This window comes from Calliopsis andreniformis, chromosome 9 (assembly GCF_051401765.1).
Source record: "Calliopsis andreniformis isolate RMS-2024a chromosome 9, iyCalAndr_principal, whole genome shotgun sequence".
NCBI lineage: Eukaryota > Metazoa > Arthropoda > Insecta > Hymenoptera > Andrenidae > Calliopsis > Calliopsis andreniformis.
Genome location: NC_135070.1, coordinates 732,125 through 756,834, shown reverse-complemented (window position 1 = coordinate 756,834; position 24,710 = coordinate 732,125). Strand labels below are relative to the sequence as shown.

Below are 24,710 nucleotides of genomic sequence, written 5' to 3'. Positions count from 1 at the left end.
TTATTATGCTAATTGAACTGGGCAAAAGGCACGCTTCATTTCCCTGATTGTTCGAATGTTCCACGGAAGAGGAGTCGCTCTAGTAAGCTCTATGACCCTTTTCAGTCTCAATTTAAAATCTCATTTAAAAAGACAAATATACGGAAAAAAATTTGCGTCATTGTCGGTTCCGTGACGTTTCGAAAGTAACGATTTCACTATGATTCTGTGTCTCTTCATTCTTTAAATAACGATAAAGATGGTCGGAATTAGGTTGTATTAGCATCCTGTCGTGACTGTGGTGGAATTTTTGTGGTCGGTCCACGTACGTGACCCACGCGCGTGCCAAGTTACACGCGCACAAGCTCAAATCCACCTATACTTTTTCAGCAACGGGGGAAATATTGCTTGACGCGGCATAAAAAATTCATTCCCACCGTAGCGGGACAAACGGATTTTGTATACCGATTCTGGAGAAATGTAATTAACGAATACAAATTGGCCTACTAGAGAAGAAACTTAATCGAATCGTGAAGGAATTGCACTAGGCCAATCAAATGATTTCTAATTATAAATATTTGCATACAATAAATCGACCTTACGATATTTATAGCAACCTTTAAAGATTGATCTCTTCCAAGAGGAAATGGGAAACAATGTGGAAACAGAGATAGTGTCTGCGGCTAATAGAGATATACGTGGATATTTTTTTCTATTCGCGCCGGCGTCTATGAGGTGGTCAGAATTCTTTAAGGAGAACTACATAGACTCTGTCGTTGAGTTCCAACGACGTGTGTCCACGAAAACCATGGCAGTGGGGGGATGCCGGTCGGGGCTCACTTGAAACAGGACCAACTTGATTGGCGGAAGTCCAGAAGGAAGGGGTTACACTCTCATATATGTTCGACCACGCACCTTCCACAACCACTTCGTGCCCGTGACACGCGGTCCAAGGATATAAAAAGCGGAAGGTCGAGCGTGGATCAACGAAAATCTAGAGTAGGGTGGAGAACGGGAAGCACGCAGGGGACAAAGGCCTGTGCTAGCGCGTGGTGACAGTGTCCTTTTTGAAATTCCAAATAGTCACGGGATTGTAGACGTAGACCAAAGAAACCATGAGGATAACAGTGTCTATTTTCTTCCTTCTGGGATTGGTCCTGTGCTGTCAGGGTGAACCGATCGAAAGGAAGGAGGACGACCAAAGTGTCCTAGACTGTGTGTTCGAGGATAACAGTATAGGATGTTTGAGGACGAGGTTGGCCAGAGACATCGACCAGGTCGAGATGCAGGTGACTGGAAAGAAGAGTGAAATGCCGATGAGCGCGGTCCTCGAACAGACTAGCAGCTTTGTGGCCGAGGTCATCGATGATGTTCAAGATTCTGAAACAACTGAAGAAGCAGAGGAAGACACGGAAGTTGGCGAACAAGGTAAGATTGTCGTTCTACTAGTGACCTGGGGAAGATATCAGAAAAACGTGATTACGCGTGGTACATACGAATGAAATTTTTTTTTCCAAAAATTGTGCTAGATGATTAGAATAAACGGATCAGATAGCAACTTGGATTTCTAGTCGATTCGCCGGCACGTGGAGCGCATGACAAAATCAACCGTGAACTTTCTTTCGTGTCTCCTTGTGAGCACCGTTAAAAAGTCGGCTAAATTTTATCGACCTTGAACTTGCCCGCGTTACCAAAACTGGACTCGACATCATTCTTTGAATGAGTGTCTAAGCTTCCACGAAATGTAGTTGACCCAATTTTTGCGTTCACTTGTTCACGTATATTTTTTATACGTCTGAAGTTAAGTCAACGCAGAGTTGCTTGATGAATGGTTGCTTACAGAAGTTCATTGTACGAACCACGTGACTCGTTTTATGAATGAATCCTGAAAAGAGACCATGAACTAGACGATTCCGAGACGATTACACAAAAAATGTGAAGGATACGGCAAATTCTTTACTATATCGAGCTGCTACATGTATATCAGGATGAACAAGGATAGATGAAGTCTCGTATTTGTAGAAAATAGTTAGAGTTTGTTTGACGAAAGAAAACTAGCACGGGAACGTTAGCAGAAGACACATCTCCTAAGACTAAGGGAATACGTGTCTTTAGGTCACCGTAATTGAAGTTCAACATTCAATACACCGCTGACCTCTTCTCGGAGTTTGCACATGGTTTAATGATATAACTTAAGTAAATCTTCAGTAACGGAACAAAGCTTGTTATCGTCCTTATCTTTTCGAGCAGATCATTCTCGGGAACTAAAACAATTTGGCGAACATCAGAACGATCTTTCGACCATTTGAAGAAGGTCGGCGTAGGCACCAAAGCGTACTGTTTCAGGACATCAGGATTGGTTTGTGAAAAGAGTCGTGACTCATTTTTAAGAAAGCCGACCCTGCAGAAAGAAATTACGTGGCCTGAGAGAGCTAGAGGTTTATAGGTCACGCGACTGGGACATCCGAAAAGATACCTTAATTGCCTGGACGAGTTCTTTACTTTCGTTTGTTTCAATAGAAATCACTTTTGTTCTATCTCCATGGTAGATAAAGAAACTTGCGTCTTCAACAAAAATTTAATGAATCAAATACATAATACATAGAAAACTGAATAATCTATGATAAAAATTCTCTCCGTGTAACATTCAAACTTTCAAACCTTCTAATCTTCAAATTTTTCTTCAAATCCTCAAATATTTAAATGTCCACACATTCGAATATTCAGAGTTTTAAATATTCAAATGTTTGAATAAAGTAAAATGGACAAACTAAATATTATCATATATCTATTAATATCTGGAAAGTCATCTCTATTAGCCTAATAAATTACTATAAAAAATGGTAATTTCCTCCTTCTTTAGAACGCAATATAAAATTCAGAAATGAATGAAAGTGGTGACAGGCGACGAAAATATAAGTTAACGATGCAAACACCTTATTACGCATAATCTAGTCGAGAGAAACGTATCACGACCGTTCAGTCGACCGAAGAGAGTGAGTCTACAATACCTATAAGAAACAAGTTACTTGTTTCTATGGTTTCTGTGTCGATTCACGCATTAATGTGAGCACGGTTGGCGGAGAAAATCGGTGTCACGGGTCCTAGGAGCGTCTTCGGAACCATAACGGTGTTACGGTGTCTTCAATTCTTGTATTTTACCTCATTCCGCTATATCTCGATGACTCGTGGCCATATTTAAAATTCCACATTATCAGATCAGGGTATCTTCTTTTTTTAGAATTAATCACACTAATTAAATCTTCCATTAACTTTGTATTGCAGTGGAAGGACGTAGAAAGAAATTTGGTAAGAAGAAGAAGCAACTTCAGAAGCTCTTGGGCCTGGCAATGCTGTTCAAAGCAAAGCTCAGCCTCCTACTTCAACTGATCTCCACTCACTTCCAATTGAAGTTCTTCGTGATTGCCATCCTTAGCTTGATTATCAACGTTGCCAAGTTCTGGATAGACCTGAAGAAGTCCCACCCGGCCAAGGTCATCTACTACGAGCACGCTCAGCATCAGCATCACTATGATCAGGATGAACACGATCATGGTTACTGGGGACGATCCTCTAATGATTCTCCTCACAACCTGGCTTACTCTGCCTACGCCCCCAAAAATTAATAGCGGTTGAATAATAAGAAGATCCATCCTATAAACGAAAGAATAATAGCAGCAAAAAGAGGTCTCTGATGATTGAACCGCTATTGCTGCAATTATACTTTTCGCGCTCAGGTTTCTAGTTAATTGCTGAAGAGATCGAAGAGATCAATCAGTCGCGAATTAACACGGGTATACCATTCGTAACCTACGTTACTTTTTATACGTTGAATTATTTATTTGTCTAATTTATTTGAATCCTAATGAAACACGTTCTCGCCAATTCGCAAAGCGTTTGATCGAGGTTCTTCTTCTCGTACCAAAGCCCACTTTGCGTACCTGTTGTTAAATGTACTTCCACGTCCCATACCTTTAAGTTGTGTTTTATTTATTTTTTGATAACACCTGTAAAGAACGTACAAGTAATAAATTATTTTGTTAATAATTCAAGGTCCCTATGCATTTCCTCGTCAACTAAGCAACTCTGTCAAGAAACCGTGATCAACTCGTTCGTAAATTGTGATAAATTTCAGCACGTCTATTAGTATTAAGCATTCTGAGCGAATCGTAGATTGTGAATTTATCGACGGTGAATAAGAAAGAGTGTGCTCGCGATGCGCCACCGCGAAAGTTTGCTGAATCAACTTACAACCTTCTTTCTCGAAGGAGCGTAGACCAACCCGAAGTATATTCCCTTTGCATTCCTTGTCATCGTGGTGAGAGAAAATGCGAATGGAATTTTCAACGAGCACCGATACTTGCCGGCTGTTCACCTTGCCGCGAATGCGATCTACCAATTGGTCTTCTCAGCAGTTCCCCTTTATCCTACTATTCAAATTCAGACAAGTTTGCAATCTTCCTAGGGAGACTTCTTGTTTAGCAGTATGAACTGAAAAATAAGGTAAACGAATTGTGTGAGTTATTTAGATCGAACTAAATTCGATGACACTGATTATTTGATGTCTTCATTTAAATGATATTTAAAATGTCTTCATTTATATTTATATGCCTACATACAGTAGATTCTGCACCAAAGGATTCAGAAAATTATGGATTTAAAAATATGATTTTAGTAACCAATATGTTAAAAAATACCCTTAAAAATCATAAACGTTCGCGCATAATTGCATAAGAGGAAGTCGTTTGCTACTGCAATGTCAAATTTGTTATTGCGTATGGAAGTCCACTAAATTTAAAAATACTTCAACAATAAGTTGGCATCACAGTTTTACCTTTTATGGCGAAGGAATTTATTTTTCCCAATACCTGTTGAAGGTTTTCAGTTAATCACAAACTAATCAGTTATAATAACAAAACAATTTTCAAAACACATACACGAACAATAATCTACGATTACCCACGCAAGAGATGACCCGGACAAGTATATTACGATGAGCATTTTTCGTGATCACAATGGTCAATGACCAGAAGCAAGCAGAATTTCGTAACAGGTGGGGAGCTCGTGGAAACTGTTAAGTATTCACATGCCGCAGAATCGGTGCCCGCGGTGCGGCCTTAACGAAGACGAGGCCCGTTCTCGCCCTGCCCTCGGTTTTCGACGGCTGAAACCTCTTTTCGGAGATCCGATTGGACCGCGGCCAACCAGACAATCATGCCGCATTGGAATCATCGAAATTCGTGAGAAGGGTCGCTGAAATATCCTTCCGCCGTTCATTTATAGAATTTCTTCGCCGGCCCAGCTACGTCCAACTTTTTCTTAATCAGCTAACGAAACTCAATCTCGCTTCATACCAGCTATTTCGATTCTGCCGCCATTTGCATCCGACCTTCAAGTGGCACGTCTTTAGGATATTCATACAGAATTCGCGGGCGCACCTGATTTCTTTCAGGAGTATTCTTCCTTCGACGGAAGGACGTCTGCGGGTCAGGAAACTCTTAAGGGCATATTAATGCTCCTTTGTTTGACCCGAAGAAAGGATAATCTTAAATAGCTTTGTGGAGAGCAGTGACCAGAGTATTATGATTCTTTCTTTTTCGATGAGCCGTACCACCTGCACGTGTGTAGAGATGTAAACGTATCAATTGGAAAAAGGAAGAGGGGTTTCATAGCTCGAATCATTGAATGAGCATAGCGAACGATTGCTGAATGATTAAATAATAATCCTTACGCGAACAGGTGCGTGGGCGGGCGCGCGAGAGCGACGGAATTCGTCGTTGTTGCACGAGGAGAGCGTATCATTGGGCACATCAACGGTGAAATTTGCATCGGGCCTTCGAGGATGATGTGGACGTCTGGATGGTCATTGGCAGACCAAACGTGATGAAATTACTAATTTCTGCCTACCCAGAATTGGCCATTCATACAATATTCAAGATCCTTACGGGCAGATCACTATATAACACCCTTCCGCGGGTCGAATCATCAGTCTACTCAGGATCCTCGAAGACAGAACTCGATACAACTGTTAAAACTTCCCCTGAATTCATTGTTCGCGAAACATTAGAACATTTGTACAAACATATCTCTTTTGATCTACCATGATTCGTAGGACGTGTTTACTCGTGTTGCTCGTTGGTGTATTTGCCATTGTTTGGGGTCTTCCTCAACCACCAAAATCTAGGAGACCCTTTCCAGAATTTAAGGTTCGTGATACTCTGTATGGTGAAAAACTTGCACGATACTTAAGGCTATTGATGTAAAAAATAGTAATCATACATCTGTGAATCTTAGAACAAAACTGGTGGCTTGGAACTACCCGATAACGCGACTCTCATTAGGGAGGATATCGTTGACAACTTCTCTTGCCAGGACAGAATTTATGGATACTATGCTGACATGGAAAATGACTGCCAGATTTTCCACGTTTGCTTGCCGCAAGCTAGAAGCGCTACTAGGTGGAGTTTTATTTGTCCTGCGGAAACAGTTTTCAATCAGGTACGTTATTCTTTTATTCACCTTAGAAATCTTGTTACTATGTTTGAATGATATCAACCTATTCTTTAGGCTACTTTCGTCTGCACACGAACTGAAAACTCTATCCCCTGCGAGGAATCAGAAAAATTCTACGAGCTCAATGAAGCGATTGGCAAAGAAGTGGAAGAAGAAGAAAGTGACATGGAGCAACCAGAAAAAGAATCGGATGCTGTGGAGCCGATCGCGAATAAACCACCCACTAGGACGTCAAGGATTCTGAATAGGAAAAAATCGTCGCGGCAGTAGTGATAGCATATTATTTGAAATACAAGAATATTGAACTGTATTGTACATTGCGAAAATGTTCACATTTTGGACTACACAATTTAAGAAACAAAATCGACTGTATTTGCTTGCCTGAAACACGCTCAAGCGAAGAATAAGTTCATTTAAGATTTAAACTAGGACTCGAATGAAACTGTTAACATTTTCAATTAGTTATAAAGTAACAGTATTTTTTTTACTGTTATCTTTCCTATCCTAAGAAAACGGTTATAAAATGAAGCGTATTCACTAAAACTTTTATTTTATCGATTTCTTAAATTTTTTCGGAAGTAGAAAGAAATTTTAGTTAAACAGAAACATTTATTCTGCAAAGTTAAAGTTTTGGTAAGCAAATTTCTCCTGATAAAGTATATTGGTTTAATATTAAAAATTTGAAATAAGCCTTTGTTTGAAATAAGTCATTTGTTAGTTTCGTCTTTTACAATTTATACGTAATTACTAATAAATGTATCTACTCTCGATGCTCAGAGATTATAATTATGCAGTACACTCTATTCTAATACATACTATAATAAGTAGAACGAAGTGCCCTGTTGTTTAAGTATATATGTACATAACAAAATAAACCCTACTTTCAATTCATTAAATTTTGAATAATGCTAAGTGAATAATAATAATTTAATTTTATTCATTGAATACAAAATAACTATTAAACTTGTAGATTTATAAAAAAAAGTTAAAGTGTTAAAAGTACAAAGTAACTTAAAACAGAAAAAAATAATTTAAAAGTTAAAAGTTTAATAAATAATTTTTATTTATGAATATTAATAGATTCAATACATCCCTGATTTAAAAATTAATCAGGATACTATACAGATTAATATAAGGATTAAACTACATAACTACTATAATATATCTATGTATAAGAACGTACGAAAAGGTGCAATATATTAAAGATAAATTACTATTTTTGTGGAAACCTACATTTACTATTCCAATAAAGAGGTAAAAGTATGTCTAAAAAACTTTATTGTACATACTATTCATACAAGTCGCTAATACTGGTAATTAAACGACTATAATTAAGTAGTCGTTTCGCGTTTGAAAAAGTTACACAATGTCCCAAGCCTAAAATATGCACGGGTTCGATATTCTTCAACAAAAGCGGAAAATTACTTAACGTCTAAATAAAATAATTATTACGTAACCAAAAGAGGTTGTTAGGCAACGTTCTTTTTGGTTTTCTATTTACAGCAACTGATATGTATCGATATTGGTTTTGTGACTTAAACATAAATCATTAATAAATTAAATAATTATGAAAGCAGTGAACATTATTGTACAATGAGGTGAAACACACACACACAACACACAAAGCGGCTAGAAATGAATCCAATTTTTTGTTTTAAATCGGGTGATAATATTTTTATGGAATCGCAAAAATCACCGAGATGAGCCGGCAAACTTCGGTTCTTCTCTCCTATTCGGTATCTTTGGATAACTAGCCATTATGTCGCGGAATCAGGCAGTAGCCTTTTTCTCCGCTTGTAAATGCCGATCAAATATTTAAGAACCAAGAAATACACGAACATTCGTGGCCACAAATAATTTCACGGCAAAAATACTTTTTAAACTGTAATCCTAAAATATGTCTTTCAACTCTGTATCAAGCATTCTTTAATCAATTAAAAAGAATTTACAGTCATACTCTATCTTCTACCAGTCACTGGCCCCTAACTATACTTAAACGAATATAAAACATCGACTATAACAACGGTAGTAATTGCTATTTAAACGAGTTCATGTTTATTCAAAGGAATAAAACTATATACAATAGAAACTCATATTTACAACAGCAGTGAAAGGTACAAGTGCTCGTGAAACATGAACTCTTATATCCGTAACGATCCATTTAAATATCTAGTCTTTTATTTTCCAACAAATAAAAAAATATAATCAATATGTTTATCGATAATATTAAACCTACGTACAACTGAAACATTTTCGACAATGTGTACCCTGTATTGTCCTCCAAGCCAATGTCCTTGCATTCCAATGTAAAACTCCAGCGTGCCACCTTTCCTCGTTAACTTTCCTCTTGCTGATCACTTTACCGTGCCAATATAATAATTAAGTCCGTTTGGAAAAAAAACCACCTAAGCTTCAGAGTCCATAGCCAGATCGGCTTCAATTTCCTCAGGACTCCTGAGATCTATAGCGAATCTCTTTCTCGCATTATTGCCTGCCATTTCTGCCATCTTATCCTGAGCTTTCACGGTCCTCGAGTAGATTTCGAAGGCCGTGGCTAGGGCGTAAGTCAACTGTCTCGCGTGGTGCTTCGACTCGCAAACAAAGCCGTGGCACTCAAATGGTGAAACCCTCCTAAAATTCTCTGTCTCGCGTACAACAATCATTGAGAAGACTCTTCTGTAGACTAGATCTTGGACCCCATACGAGATCGTTTCGATAGCATACATCTTAGCGAAACTATGATCCTTCCTCTTCTCGAGAGGCAACAGGGCAACGCCTTCCTGGGAGACAACCAACTTGATCAGAGGAAGTATAGTGTTGGTCGGTAAGGCCTTCGCGGCAGCCACCATATTATCGACGGGTCTTCTTGTGTGCTTGATGCCCCAGAGGCCCCTGGCATCATGAGAGCCCAGATATTTCACCTGAAAAGAGCCCCCTTTAGTCTCCCACGCGTGGGTCCGCTCAGGTAGCAATTAAACTATGCCGAGACCTTGGGCTCCTAGCGTACTCTCGTTTTACTTTCGAAAGAGCTTGTGAACAGGAGGTTTTCAAACGATCGAAAGAATATTAACCAGCTGCGAAAACTGTAGCATGTTTGATTAAGAAATTAGGGAAACTCCTAAATGATTGTTATATAAACCATGAGCCCAAACCTCGTTTTCGTATTATTAATTCAAGAAATGTGCTTAATTCTCTTTTGACAAAGGCAACAGCGTTTAAATGTACTTGTTAGCGAGGTCAGGTAAAATGTAAACATCGAAATCTATACCTGGAACACCTGAGGCAAATCCGTAGAACCCTCGAATACGTTATTGTCGATGGACAGACGAGATAGCTTTGACACGAGATCTTTCTTTTTGTCAGTAGAAGGCACTGGACTCTTTTCCTTCTTCATCTCTTCTACGGTTTGACTTTTCTGTACGAAGAATATTCAACGGTTATGCACAAACTTAATGAATTTCCGCGAGACTTTCCAAAGTGAATGCGGCAAGGTGAAATGACTGTATTTACCAAACGAAAGAGCGTGTGTTATGAAAACGAATACCGTAGAAAGTGAATATTATGAGCTTATTGTGAGTGACAATATTATTTGATAGAATAAATCAACAAATTGGAGTCGCTTGAAAGTTTAGGAAAATACTGAAGAACGGATTAATTAATCCTTTGATGTCGATTAAAGTATTAGTCAGTACTTACTGAACTGTTATCCAACCGACAGACTCTCTGTGTTTGTCCTGGCTTCACTTTCAAGTGATACTCGACCACGTTCGGTATGTTCGGCGGGTTGGAAACGACTGAGGAAGCCGGAGAGGACGAAGAGGCGGTTGCTGGCCGCTCAGGGACGGCGTTTCCGGCCTCGGTCGCCCTGGATAACGGCGCTGTCATCACCAATTCAGACCCGCCAACGAACCCTTTTTCCTAGCAAATTATCAAAATCTCTCATCACCCTTCCCACAAAGCTAACTACTTTCCTACAAAATCCAATCACTTTTTTGCTCTAGATCTGCTCTGAAACAAAATTTCGAGAAACTCCTCTTTAAAACAAAGAAATACAAACCTTTGCTATTGGAGAATTGCTATTCCGATTGTTTTTGGTCGTGCCCTTCTCTGAATGGTCGTCAAAATTCTTCACGAAGTTAAACTCTTCGTTCTCCATAACGACCTTCGAATCCGTCTGAAATATTTTTTGCTCTGTTTTTACTTAGTGTGGTCTCTTCTATGGCGTACCTTAAGTCATACAAAAGTGATTAGTTTTAATTATATTTTTCTGATATCTTATTACCAGAGTGAATATATTCTTGTTAATCTTTTTAAAGATTTACGATATTTCATCATACTGACAGTATGTACAATTAAAATTTCGAGATAAGTTGAAATCCATTCTTGAAATAAATTAAATGAATGATTAGTTTTTAAGTAATACTGCAACAAATGGGATATATACACTTTTTACAAATCTTCTATACGGTACGGAGATATGCGTGTCACGATTCGCGTATTGTGGATACCGATTAGATGGTGATTTTCAAAAGATACAGTATCGCGATATTTTTTTCATATCGAGGCGGCTGACAAGACACATAAACAAATTATTGCACTTACACGGTGGTTGCAGTATCGCATACGCGTCGCGGTATACATACGATATTACCACGTGAATAAGCTTTTACGGTTTTCATATGTGATATTCATTTTTGTATAATATTTATATTATATATCATTGCGTATTATGTACATCCCATTAATTTATTATACATCCCATTATTTTTATTGTAATATTAAATATTTGCATAAAACAAAGCACAAAATATGTATTTCCTTCCTTAATGCACAAGTGGAAAAGGAAATAAAACAGTTGAGCAATTTACGATCGTGCAACAGTCGAGGGGAAGGTTTACCCCTCGTGGTCGCCATTATCGTCATCGTTATATCCCGATACGCGTTCAGCCGCGGAATTAAAAACAAGCTTAACGTCTCGACTTAAACCGGAAAACAGCTGTCGCGCAGCACGTGTTGCACCTTGCGCTTCGCTCGTCCGTCTCGATTCGCTCTCATTCCGTCTGACTGCCACGACGACCGTTTTTATTGCAAACATGCAAAACCCGCCAATTCTCGAATCTTCGAAAATCGTTCGCATCACAAGTCCCGAAGAACCCGCAAGCTCGTGGAAAACAAGGGACAAAGCGATCACGAACTTTTGTGTACGGTCACAGATGTAATTGAACTAAACGGATGCGAAGAGGTGCGTAAAATGCGATACTATCGAGAATCCTAAATGCGCATAGGGGGCTTGGCTTTGAACGGACCGGAAATGAGTCAGGTGACCTGATAGTCAGGTGAAAAGGGATTCATTAATGTATTCCGTCCGTTGGTCAGGTGTGTGGGTACCTTGTTGTTCGAACCGTCGTTTGCGAGTCCGTGTGTGCAGTTACCGTTTCAAAAACGCGCGTTAGTTTCCGCACTCGCGGCAACCGACGCGCAGAAATTCAAGAACGAAGGTCGAAACTGGCTGACCGAGGCGGAAACGTATTCGTGAAATTTTACGCCACTTTTGTTCCTCTCTTTTTCTTTTCGATGAAACCTAATAAGGTAGTTTTCGTTAATAAAAGAAACACGAAACGACAAATATGGAATTTATGAGACGGTTTAAATACGAAGAATCGTTATAAGAGAAAAAGTGAGCGTTTATTGTAGACCACCCCGTATACTCGCGGCGTCTGTACACCTGTCGTCCAATTACACCCGCGTACAATACTGAAACTGTTAACGCGTGTGTCTACGTACCGGGTGCTCCGATAAAAGTTACCATGCAGTTATACTTGGTGCAAAGTAAGTATTTAATAAAGGCCCGGAAAATTATTACGCTGCCAATTATGGCAAATCAAGGACATTTATGCAGAGGAAAGAAAAAGGCGCAGCAATAGCGATAACGGGATTATTTGCCGATCAAATGGAGCAACAGACAGTCACTGCTCGTTATTACGGTTTTCTGAGACTTCCGTTACGCTACGAGATATCGAACTTCATCGACGCCAGACGACAAATCCCCGCTCATAATCCCCGGAGTATTCGCGAGAAATTCTTCATGATAATTCCAAGAATGTCGCAACCGTGCCGAGCGACGAGTCGAGAAAGGGAACGATTCCCTTTTCATTTCGAGCTCACGGGAGGGTAACAGAGATACCGGAAACGGCGGTAGATGGGTGTCTGACCGGAAGCTATTATACTCGTGTCACGAACGAGTCGCAACAACGAGTGTCCCGACTTGCTGAAATCTAAAGCACACTCGACAGTGTTTACTCTCGTTAATCGCAACGGTGCTGTTTTCGTTTCAATTACGGCTTAATGCGTGACGAATCGCCTAATTAATCAGCGCGGGAATTAATCAAGAAACAATCTTCTCGATGACTAAATCGCTCGAGCAAAATGAAACGAGCCAGCGTAATTCATCCTCGTTCCTTCCCACACTTTCTCACGATGGAACGATACTCACGATTGAAGACGCGGAAGGAGAACTTTGCAGAAACCGTGATACGTAGATCCCGGAATTACTCTAACTTTGATCGAAGAATAATTTCCATTTTCTAAACGTCGAGAACTATCGGGCTTATCGCCGGTAAACACGGAAAGATAAGGAAACTTTATTATCCTCTATACATAACTTTGATGAAATAAAACAACAGATATAAAAAGTGTGTAAAGTGTACGTAGGTACAATGCATGCGCGAATATTGCAGTGAACAATAATTGCTAGCAAATGATGAAAAAGTAAAATCTTTAGTTAAATCTTTTTTAAAAGTCAAATCTACAAATTGTCTACTAGTGATGCAGAGAGATTCTTCCAAGTGATTACCTTCACACTTGTCCAACGTCCAGCAACAATTATTGACATCACTGAGACAACCACGTCCACAAAACACTTGTTCTTACCGAGACGGAACCGGCGCGGCGCGGTGCCTGTCGCACACAGGTGCAATCTCAGATGATCTCGATTCAAATGCAACTGCGACACGCAGCCACGCGTTCTAGCTATCCGGAAACATGGCTATGGCTGTAGCTACCGGTCGATCGACCCGCGCTCGTTCAACCGCGAAACCGTTCTGAGGATGGACCCGATATCTAGGATCGGCGAGCGATCGACAACCAGCAACGCGCTATGCTCTGTCGCGTGTACACGCTGCTGAAAATCTGGGACACCACAGCTCGCTTCGACTCGCGGCGACTGATAAAACACAGCGCGAGCCGCCACACCATGAGTCCACTGCCACGACGCACGCGTGCCTCTACCGTGCTCGCTTATTGTTGTTGCTCTTCTGATAAATCTGAAGTACATAATGCTGGCGAGATAACGTTGATTCACCTGGCGAAATGGCACGTAGGAGCATCGAAACAAGGGACCAAGCAATTCATTTCATTTCTTTGTTGTTTCACTTTTGTATTAAGTAGTTCCACGGCCAGTTATGAAATAATTATAATATGTAAAGAACATCCTTGAGCAATTCGAACAGTTGCAGCATACGATGCGTACATTTATCAATTCGTTCGCAGACAGGTATCACGTATGTACTATTGAAAATGTGGGACAATTTCGAGTGGTGTCGTGGATGTATCCAATGTATGCTATGAAAGGTGTGATTTACAAGCGATAAAGTAACATGTCAGAGATGCGATAAACACGGAGGAAAATAATTACAAAGAGATTTCTCCGTCAGCGGCTGTCGACGATTAAAAATGTCTAATAAACGTGTTCGAGCAACTTTCGCATTGTCAGCGCCGCTAGAGGAGACGCGCTTCCTAAGATTTGTTATAATTGATGTTATATTGTTTATGTAACTCTAGATACAATAAAATTCATGCCATGTCAGAGCGGTAGATTACATAACCGAGATATCGCAAATTCGATTGTGTGCGGGTTCGTACAGTATGGAGGCACGAGTAAAAATCGAGGCGCAAATTAAAGTACATAAGTGGATAACTGAAGGAAAAGCGACAAAATCGTTAAGGAGTTTCAACGAGAATGAAGAAAAAGATCGATTGTTTTTCATTAGATTGTGATTATGCAGATTTATACTTAAATTGATGAATTGAACAGTACAAGTCAAAAAATTACATTTTGAAATATTTGATCCCAATATGTAGTTCTATCCATTTTACATATAATTTTGAGTTTATTCCAAAATCGGAAATTTTTTACTTGCTGTACGTACCTTTTTATAACTCACCAATTCATTTTTAATGACTAAAACTGGAAATGTATATTTAAATAAAAAATCATTTCACTTTCTACATATTATGACATAGATTTTACTCTAACAATGCCAGTAGATATATTTTTTTACATTAACTGCATTTCATATTTCTTTTCGTGTTTACATTTCGTATACCTGCATAACTAATTTTACTGCCAGTTTTACGTCGAGGATGATCGAATTGCTAGACCACTGCATAATTCGAGACACAACGTCACGGCTCCTACAGTAACATAATTAAACATTTAATCGGTCGACAGTGGTAGAAACGTGAGAAAGACTTTCATGTCTCTTTTGTACACGACAGGAAAGATGCTCGGAAGTCAACTCGTTATGAAATTACGAAAGCTTATAGCGACTGAACATTGCCGAGCGTGTGAAGACTCGGGATATAGAAGTAACTATCTGACGAAAGTGTCCATTAAAACAAATGGTCTTCTTTTGATTGCCTTCCTGAAGAAGAAAGAGAGAAGAAGACGTTTCAGCCATTCTTTGTTCACGGATGCAATGAAATATAACACCACCCACACTTTTATGTTATACCATTCGAAACGAGAGCATTATGATATAATCTGTGATAAAATGTTTACAATTACTATTGGGAGCACTGAAAAGACAGACGGTTCAGAGAAGGGAAGACTTTCGCGATCGCAACGTTCCAAATGATAGGTTTCTTAACAAGGAGAGAAGTTTTCTTTGTCAACGATGGCATTTTCTGCATAGCATCAAAATAATTCCATGCTGTTCTTAATCGTGAAAGAAATAAACAGACCTTCCCACGAATGTTACACGGATTGTGAAATTACCTTCATATGTAATTAACAATAATTCAATTCAGAATGCTGTCTCTGCTCGTCTTGTCTCTCTTTTCATCGTTTCTCTTTCAGGCGCTTACTGCACGTTACAAGAGCAGAACTATGCTATCTAATGTTAAGCGAAAATATTTTACAGTTTGCAATGAAAAATATACTTGAAAAAACAACACAGAACTTGGTTATCTAATCCGAGGCAAAACTGAGCGAATCGTCGTTCAGATCAACCGTCTAATTTCATAGAATTTGCATGTCAATCTGGAAAAGTTCGCGGGCAACAATTACGAACTAATTGGCACTGAATGCACCTTGAAAATTGAGGGGCTCCTAGGAGGAAGATGAGGAACAGGCATGCAAATGAACAATTTGATCGCCTTCGAGATTTCTGTTTCCCGCCTGTTCGAATGTAGTAAGTGGCGATTTAACGTAGCTGAAGAGGAGGAAATGTTTTATGATTCCTCACTTCCTCATCAATGACATGTTCTCTAATTAATAACCTTGTTTATCGCTGTAACGAAAAAGTTTGACAATTAAAACATGAATTTCCATCAAAATTTAAAAACAATTTCTACAGAATAACATGGACTCATTTTGGTTTACCTAATCATGATGAGCATTTTCTGTTCCGCCAGAGAATCTCACGAAAAAGAACATCCATATCTGATCGATAGGATCGGCGAAATAATCTCAAGCGTCCTCCACGAGAAAAACACACAGAGTATAATTAATCGATAGGATCGCGTTCAATCTATGAAAGGCTCGACGAACCAAGAGCTTCTCCGCGGTACTGACGATGCGGGAAGTGGTTTTGAAACAGGCAAACTTTAAGGAAACTAAGAAGATTCTCCCTTTGGTCCTTGCAACGTGATCGTTTTCACGGTTCCAGAGGCACAGACGTTGCGTAACCGTCCGACAGCGTCCACTTAACATTCGCGGTGAAAAAATAACGCGATTGGGACAGAACTGTCGGGAGCGTTTCCTGTTATCACGCAGCGTAAGCGCGGAATCTTGCGCGTGATTGACAGCACTTTCGTGTACAGAGGAAGAAACCTACGACCATCGAGGCACTGAAATTTAGAGTTAAATTTCTCAATGACGAAAACATTCGAGGAACGTCCTGTTTCTTCTCCTCTGAGCAGCCCTTCCACTGGCAAAGATGGCAGATAAGCAGTATGTGGAAAAAGTCGCATCCCTGGTTCAAGTACGATCGTTACGACTGTTTTCACGGGTGTAAGAGCACGAAGGTATTGCATAAGAGAAGAATCTGCGGCATCGCACAAGTGGATCTCTCCCCTACCTCCCTGGGATCTTCTCCGTTCGTCCGGTGTGGGAGCCCCGGGAAAGAGGGGCTCTCAAGAATCCCCCCCTTGTTTCTGCTCGATCTTTAAAGCCATATATATACCACCACTTCGCGGTAACATCCTTCGAGAAAGAAACTTTGTCGGTAACACCGTGGAGACTGAACTTGTGTAGCTGGAGGTCCAGCGGATCGGACCTGGTGAGTGCATTGTGCGATCGGAGAACAAGAATCACCCTATGATAAATGAGCACCACGTGGAAGGATACTGCGGATTAAGGTGATTGGACATTCTACGGAAAGGTCAGTTGATCGCGACTCTTTTTCGGGGAAGAAAAACCACGAAAATAATTCATGGATTTTTCTTGCCGCCCCTATCTCGTAAGCAGAATTGCTAAAAGCCTTCCTGTACTTTTAACGTTTCACTGTAAAAAGGAGGAAAAATTCAATCATTCGATTTTATTCATTTGTTTTCCTATTTATTAATCACTGTTTTGATGTCGTTCTAGATGATTTCGCGGTATCAAATTCTGTGCGCGATCCTGCTATACGGGGCGGTTTCATTGTACCAAGCGATGGCGGTAAGTAGATTGGCTCGGTTGATGGTGCTTTAAGAAACCTCGATTGGAGAACCGAGGGGTTACGCAAGCTGCGACACCCCACTGAGCACCACTCAAGGAGCACAATACCTTTACGAAATCTGTGCTGAATTAAAGTGCGAAAATTATTATATTCATCGCAGTTTCTCACGTGCAACAATGACAGAGGGAGGACGCGGTATCTTCTCGCGTCATCTCGCACAGATGGCAGCAATGAAGTAATTCATTAATTAACCCGTCTTGCGCGAGCGTGCTTTCTCGCTCGCGGCCTGCGCTTCGTTAGACAAAGTCGTTCAGGGAACGTTAGTTGAAATTTCCACCACTTCCGCCTCTGCGATTGTTGCGCCGGACCAATGCGATTATGTAACTGGAGAATCCACGAAAACTGCACTGGATCTTGGAATTGCAAAACTCCGTGTTTTAATACTTACTAGCCGACGATATTTTTACTGGCAAATTTATCGATAGGCGATCGTGTGACCGGCCAGCCGCAAGTGCATACGTTTTCACCGGATACGGTGACCGTGAACACGGATCGAAACGGAAGGGAACCGAATTTTCAATGCCGTCGAAGCAGCGGCCAGAAAACTGAAAATGATTAATTAATCTGACGATCGTTATCGTGGTTAACATTCACGGTGCCGCGCCTCTAGAAATTCTCCTTTAACGCTTTAACGAGATACCAAACCTATTGTACTCTGCTGCGGCTTCGACGACATCCGTCAATTTCTATTGTGCTTACGCTTAATAATTTGAGAATAGTTTGAGACTTAATTTAGAATCATTGTTGTTTTTAAACAATTATTTGGAAAATCATAATTTGAAACTATTCGTATGTCAGTATGAAAGACCCCAGACCAACGCCAAATATGTATTCACTATGGTAGCGACGACAAAATATTCGTTGCGGCAGCGAAATTAAAATTTACGTGCTCATTCATACCAAAATGCAAATTTTTCGCTGCCGTTATGGGTACTTCTCATTGACTTGTTATTTGTTTGATAATCAGTTTCTATGATTGTTATTTTGTTTTGTTGATAAACTTATCGTCAGAGGGACATTGGAAAACTCGTCAAATTTACAATCGCGACTGAAAATATCATCTACATAATTCAATTGTGATTATCCCTATTATCGTGAAATATTCATAGCTTTTACGAATATTTCGCGTTGGTTCGCAGACTCATTTAAAATATCAAACAAAAAGAGACGCAACTACCACCTGTTCCGTGGTTATAAATTATTATCGTATAATATGACTTCATAACTTAGATATTATCAATAAGCGTGTGATTTCGTGAAATGCCTAAAAAGTCTACGTAGCTCTACTTTATAATTTAGAATAGCATCAATTCGTGCCAAGGTCAGACACGATTGAAAATCTTTATTTGAATCGGTGAGTTGCAAAACAGTGCAAGTCGAAAAACAGAACAGTTGATCCCAACATGTAATAAAATTGGTAAAAGATTGCGAATTTTGGACTTGTACCGTTCTTCAACTTAGTAATTCAATTTCAATAGCTGAAAGTAAGTAGGTATGCCAACGCAAATGCTTAAAAATTGTCATCTCGATTGAAGAACATTGTACAATTCACCACGCGAAACCCTGACCCGCCCTAATCTTATGCGCGGTGACTCAATCGCGGCCGTGCCTTCTTAACCAAGCGTCGAAATCACCCGTCACGTCGAGAGGGTGGAGGCCATGTTTCGCGGTTGCGCTGCTACCGCTGGACGAGAGATCGAATACAAAGGCACGGAGATGCGCATCCGCTTGCGGGGAACAATGTAACCCGACTTCCGGTCAGACATCGGCACGTGCACGCACTGGACTGGCTCGATCCACCGTGCCGTGCGTTTCGCGTGTCGCAACAGCCTCCTTTTTTCTTCTCATTTCGACTGATAGCCAATTGCGAAAAAGATCTCATCGTGAGATCCCCTGTTGACGTGGATCTTCTTTAAGAGCCACTCGGATCATTAACCGCCGCTTCTCAACTTTTCGACCTTTCCCGCACCCTTTACCTTATGCACCGGAAGCATGAACATCTGTTTACCATACAATTACCGAAAAGTCGTTAATTTTTTTAGAGAAAAGTTGTCTTAAAAACGAGAATGTATAAGAAGGGTAGTGGTTTGCAAAAAATAAGCTTATTAAAGAAGTGAAGAAGAATAACTTTAGCATTCCAGTCCACGTTCCATTATGAACGATAACAGGTGACGAAAGTTGCCAGTATTGTTTCGACAGAGTTACACGAGAATTATAACGCAAATAATGCTTTTCTTAATTGAGTCTCTTGACTAATTGGCTTTGTTTCAAGAGAAATCTAGATGCAATTCATGCAACTTAGTTATTTCAATTCAAATCAGTGATAATTTGGCTGCTCAGTGGAAATACTTTCAAAATTTATGAAGTATCTTAATCATTGAGGACTCACAAATGAATAATTAACACATTCGCTGCCACGCATGCAAATTATTTTTCTTCCTCCCCCAACTTGCTCTTCGCTTTATTCACAAACCTAAGATCCAAATTCACGTGTTTATACAAGTTAACTCATATTTGGCATAGAAGATCGATAACTGACAAACAAGTATATTTGTAGTTAATATATGCGCCTCGCAAGCCAACTATGAATATATTCGTAACTGGCAGCGAACGTGTTAATGTTAATTAGAATGTAGTCTGAAATAGCTCATAGATCGATTCTAACTAACATTACAGCAAGTAGACGGTTACACACCTGGCGTGGATTATCCGATCTACGATTCCATACCTTTTGGCCTAACATTTACCTGCGGAGGCAAGTTACCTGGCTACTATGCCGATCCTGAAGCTAGATGTCAGGTAAATTCGTCTTCGTTGAAGTCATCCCAATTACTTTCAACTAAATTAAAATTTTTACAACTTGCTAGTGTACTTTGTAAATGGCAAATTTGACTAAAAATTTTTTTATTTTTCAGGTTTGGCATTGGTGTTTGCCAAATGGACGACAATTCAGCTTCCTCTGTCCAAACGGCACCGTCTTTAGCCAATCGGCCCGTGTCTGTGATTGGTGGTTTAAGGTACACACATTTTCCGCTGTTCTTTCTATTTTGTTCTACCACTTGAACATGAATCGCTTGAATAGACTTATTTATCGTAGGTCGATTGCAATGACTCGCCGAGATTGTACGGTATCAACGACGACCTCTACAGAGACGTAAATGGGAACAAGATTTAACATTAGCTCTACGCTGTGAACATTAAGACGCGTGTCAACGAAGAACATTTCTGTACAGTCTCTTCGATGCGAGAGAGTAACTCAATAGAAACGTGATTCGTCTACCGAGTTGCGAGTTCCTAGCTTGTCGGCGGAGAAGCGCGCGAACAGGGCGCTGCAATACTCACAGACGCTAAATTACACGATATCGAACGACTACAACAACCTGTTCGAACTTGTAGATACACCTTCAACTGAACTCAACCACACTTGCTGCCTGTTTCCATATAGAACCAATACAAATTTTACCGCACAGTTTGCTCTGACAGACAATCCGGATAGCTCTTAATCGCCTTGTAAAAAACCTCGATTCTTCAATAAAACAAAACATCTGATGCATTAATCCTTCTACATTGGCTTGAATAAATGATATAGCAACACGCATTAGTCTTATTGCCAATCGAAACTTTTTCATCGCCAAACTGCATTAAGAGAAAGAGGAACGAGACTTGTGAAGAAACAGATGGCTCGATCGCAAAACTCGAAATCGCATTGGACAATTTCTTGGCATGATTGGACAATAGAAAGTGAGTGGTTGTCGCGAGAGGCCTGCTCGTTCTCAACCTTTTCCCCGTCAAACGTTGTTACAATGTTACACTTTTCCATCTGCGTTTCACATGCATGTCTCGTCGCGAGTACCCCTTTATTTCTTCATCGTGCTGAAGTTTGAAATCGACTAAATACGACTTCGAGCATTTGGTTACGTGAGTGGAGTCACCAGACTCGCAGAAGGTCCGTCGACGGTGTCCTAAACGATTCGAGTATGCTTAATTACCATGAATGGTGAAAAGCTTCGATTGATATTCCACACGTTGCGTAAGTGAATAGAAATTTGGCACGCCCAGTTACGAAACCCTAGCTTCCGCCTGTGAAACACATTTTAGAGCACCAAGGCCAAAGTCATTGAGGAGCGCCGTTATTCCACTGACGTGCCGTTGCGTCGGCGACACGAATGAAATAAAAAAATATCGATTGCAACGTCGATAGTTAGTTCCGCGTAATTGCGCTACCGCCGCTACCAGTTCATTACCTAACGATAAGACGCTCCTGTGAACATCTTCTTCACATCATGATCTATTATTACAAAGAAGAAACTGGGTGCGACACGCTGTGGGGTCGATCGAATTTGCATGAAACCTTGCAGCGAGTTAATATTCCGCGCGCGTGAAAACCACGTGTTGGGGCGCTCCTCGAGCAGATCGCAAGCGCAAATACCACGGGCGTATCCTACGCCTTGTCCTGAAATTCTTTGCGATCACCTTTCAAAGATCAACGGGCGTGTCGAGCAATCAACCAGACTGTCACATAGTCAGGACATCTCCGAAAGAATAAAATCAAAGCAGCTGACATTAACCAGTGAACCGCTTTGTTTTGCCCTTAACTATCCAAACCAATTTTAAGCCTGTTTCAGATTAGCCAAGTTACTTGAATTCAAGTTGTTTGGATTCAAATGTAACTTGAATTCAAGTTGTCATGCCAAGACAATAAAAACGACGTCGGAAAAGGTAGTGCATGCTGGTTATTTGGTTATGTATTTTTCAAACAAAACATGCACTTTTAAGAATTTTCTTGACATTCACATATTTATCCATTTGCTTGAAGTTTGCGCTATATGGTACAGTTTATCATCTCTTCTACATCACTTAACACGTTACTTTAAAGTATTTTTCCTCTTTTACTAATTGTTGCTAAAATTCTGAATATTACTATTATTCATGCTTGTGTAACTTATTGTTATTCACAATCGTGTAAAAATTGTCACCCACATATGGGTGAAATGACAGTCTACGTGTTAATGTGTATTTCAAGGCAAGGAAAAGCTGAAAGGACGTTAACTTTACTTGAAGATTGAAAGAATATTTCATATCAAGTAATAAAATACGTTCACATTGATCAAATTGCCTCAAATCACTTGTATTCAAACACTTGAATTCAAATAACTTGACTGATCTGAACATGCCTAGACGAAATAGGAACTTCGAAACAGAAGTCAAGTAAAATAACAGATTCACATTGTACCAATTAATTTAAATCATTTACATTCAAGCTGCTTGAATTTCAGTAACTTGACTAATCTGAACAAGGGTTTACAGTATGAATGATTTTAATTACAACATATGCCGGTTCAATACTTATAAAATTAATATAAAATGAATTATTGTTTTATAAAATTATGGCATATGGTGTATTACAGCTTTTTGTTAGAACATATTTCACAGTTATAAAAAGGAAGTTTGTGTTAATTTGAGGTGGGATAGTTTACATGTTGTCTGTATTGAAGGGAGCGAAAGCCTTATGCTGATAGAACCTTATTTCGACGGGAAAAATGTAAACAAGAGAAACTGGATGTATTATCCTTGGTCCGCAGGGAAGAAAGGAGTAGTCGTCCTTAGAGAAAGTAGTGAACTTTGAGGAAGCAGTTGCATTCGTGAACATGGACGCACTAAAATTAATAAAATAATTAAAACGTTGATATTTTTGTATCAAAGTATATAATTAGTATAATACAGTAACATGTAAATAAATTAAAATAAACTTAAATAGCAACTAATAACATGGCTGAAGCCCACCCCTGAATATTAAAACGTTTACGTTTTAGAAACCCATTGCGTTTTATATATTATGTCTACTTTCCTTTATGGAGTTATTGATCATTTCTTTCAGTTTCTATCTTAATAAAACTAATACGAATATTAGTATACGAATCAACTTCAAGCACGCTTCTAACATCCTATTAGCTCGTTGCTGGTAACAGGTCGCTCGTAAACTCTGTCCACATAAATTCTTTATGCTTATATTCATTTAATCTAACGAAGAATAAATGTTTTATCGCGAGTTTCTTCGGGCATCGCTAAAAATGGTCACTATACCTGCGAGTCAATTCTATTTTCCTGAAGTTAATCACGAGCCAGTTCAAAACGCAAAAGCAGGTTTCTATACTTTCTTCGGTAGCGGCGGCTCTATTCATTCTCCGGCTGCGACCCTGAAAGTAATTTATTGAAAAACCAGTCGCTCGCTCAAAGAGTCGATCGGTTTTTCAAGCCCGACGCCGCGCCGTTCGATTACGAAAGGATCGTCGCGCAAGCGAGCGTCACGGGAAACCGAACTTCCTATTTCTAAACAGCTGAGACTGACCATCCAACGGAGACAGAACAACGGGTTCACGCGCGATCCTTATCGACTAATGGCATCCCCAAGCCGCAACGTACGAGTGGACCTCGTTACTTTTGTCCTCGTCGATGTCCTTTGTTGGTGGAGTCGCGTTTCACTTTCACTTCGTTTCTTCGACCGATCTTTCGAAAACTTCGAACAATTGCGGGGAATTCGCTCGATGGGTTAGGCCATACCGAGAAGTCCGCGAGGGGCGGATAGAGTAAAGCGGAGCGAAGTCCCCGAAGGCATCACGAAACCTTTGCAGGCGGTCGTCCACCCTTTGTCTCGACTAGGATCATCATAGACAACACGAAAAATCGTCAAGTAAAAGTAAGACACAATCGGTGGCCGGTAAAATAATGCACAGCCTTCTAAACGCATAATTGGGGAGTCAAGTTTGAAAGGTTCTGCAACGTGTGTCAGCACTTTAGATGCAGCAGCATTCGCGTGGACTATCAGGTGGCGACGCAGGTGCTCCCGCGAGCCTTTCCCTCAGCGGGGACCGATTTTTGACAGGGCTACGCCAATGCGGGGCCAGCCAAGGCGCCTATGCCCGCTCGAACCCCCTCCTTGACTTTATCCTCGGTCGTAGAAAGCTCGACCAGACGACGCTGGCCGGAGCACAACGCTCCTGCTGCTGACTTTTCCACTTCCATCGCGCAGTCTTCTGGCCGGACCGGACGCGGTCTTGCCCCGAACCTTCGAACGCGGTGATTCCCCGGTTTTAACTCTCGAAAATTCCACGATCGCGTTATCCACCCCTGTTTAGCCCGGTGTCGAAGTCGAGTCTTGAGAACCGAACGTGTTCCAGAGTGTGTTTCCTCGAGACCGTCGGCTGATAGGGAGCCAGT

At 40.3% G+C, this 24,710-nt stretch overlaps 4 protein-coding genes across 6 annotated transcripts in view; 3 read left to right on the top strand and 1 right to left on the bottom strand.

Moving 5' to 3' along the window:
- The first annotated feature begins 1,094 nt into the window (after positions 1–1,094).
- Positions 1,095–3,605, top strand: LOC143183793 (uncharacterized). Its single transcript, XM_076385515.1, has 2 exons — positions 1,095–1,407; positions 3,265–3,605. The coding sequence occupies exons 1-2, from the start codon at positions 1,095–1,097 to the stop codon at positions 3,603–3,605; spliced, it is 654 nt and encodes a 217-aa protein (XP_076241630.1).
- Positions 3,606–6,080: 2,475 nt separating this feature from the next.
- On the top strand, positions 6,081–6,762 carry LOC143183658 (U-scoloptoxin(01)-Er1a). Its single transcript, XM_076385317.1, has 3 exons — positions 6,081–6,185; positions 6,274–6,477; positions 6,547–6,762. Exons 1-3 carry the CDS (start codon positions 6,081–6,083, stop codon positions 6,760–6,762), a joined length of 525 nt encoding a protein of 174 aa, XP_076241432.1.
- A 916-nt stretch (positions 6,763–7,678) lies between these two features.
- The window catches only part of LOC143184036 (uncharacterized), a 55,704-nt gene continuing 38,672 nt past the window's right edge, over positions 7,679–24,710 (bottom strand). Inside the window, exons 2-5 of the mRNA XM_076385969.1 lie at positions 10,550–10,719; positions 10,189–10,410; positions 9,761–9,907; positions 7,679–9,413 (exon numbers count right to left, since the gene is read on the bottom strand). Coding sequence (XP_076242084.1) covers positions 8,898–9,413; positions 9,761–9,907; positions 10,189–10,410; positions 10,550–10,648 — 984 coding nt within the window. The 5' untranslated portion in view covers positions 10,649–10,719 and the 3' untranslated portion in view covers positions 7,679–8,897. The remainder of the gene's footprint in view (positions 9,414–9,760; positions 9,908–10,188; positions 10,411–10,549; positions 10,720–24,710) is intronic.
- On the top strand, positions 17,011–20,900 carry LOC143183213 (U-scoloptoxin(01)-Cw1a). Of its 3 annotated transcripts, none has more exons than XM_076384710.1 (5): positions 17,011–17,153; positions 17,360–17,431; positions 20,169–20,291; positions 20,408–20,509; positions 20,590–20,900. In XM_076384710.1, exons 2-5 carry the CDS (start codon positions 17,360–17,362, stop codon positions 20,665–20,667), a joined length of 375 nt encoding a protein of 124 aa, XP_076240825.1. In that variant the 5' UTR covers positions 17,011–17,153; the 3' UTR covers positions 20,668–20,900. The 3 variants fall into 3 exon arrangements, with proteins under 3 accessions (XP_076240825.1, XP_076240824.1, XP_076240826.1); XM_076384709.1 differs by having other exon boundaries at positions 17,011–17,231; XM_076384711.1 differs by having other exon boundaries at positions 17,015–17,130.

What these genes read in the sequence shown, in the direction of transcription:
- LOC143183793 (XM_076385515.1), top strand. Translation starts at nt 1,095, where the DNA reads ATGAGGATAACAGTGTCTATTTTCTTCCTTCTGGGATTGGTCCTGTGC. An exon ending in CACGGAAGTTGGCGAACAAG is followed by an intron (nt 1,408 to 3,264) that starts GTAAGATTGTCG and finishes TTTGTATTGCAG; the next exon opens with TGGAAGGACGTAGAAAGAAA.
- LOC143183658 (XM_076385317.1), top strand. Translation starts at nt 6,081, where the DNA reads ATGATTCGTAGGACGTGTTTACTCGTGTTGCTCGTTGGTGTATTTGCC. An exon ending in GACCCTTTCCAGAATTTAAG is followed by an intron (nt 6,186 to 6,273) that starts GTTCGTGATACT and finishes TGTGAATCTTAG; the next exon opens with AACAAAACTGGTGGCTTGGA. An exon ending in CGGAAACAGTTTTCAATCAG is followed by an intron (nt 6,478 to 6,546) that starts GTACGTTATTCT and finishes CCTATTCTTTAG; the next exon opens with GCTACTTTCGTCTGCACACG.
- LOC143183213 (XM_076384709.1), top strand. Translation starts at nt 17,205, where the DNA reads ATGGATTTTTCTTGCCGCCCCTATCTC. An exon ending in TTTCTTGCCGCCCCTATCTC is followed by an intron (nt 17,232 to 17,359) that starts GTAAGCAGAATT and finishes ATGTCGTTCTAG; the next exon opens with ATGATTTCGCGGTATCAAAT. An exon ending in TCTGTGATTGGTGGTTTAAG is followed by an intron (nt 20,510 to 20,589) that starts GTACACACATTT and finishes TATTTATCGTAG; the next exon opens with GTCGATTGCAATGACTCGCC.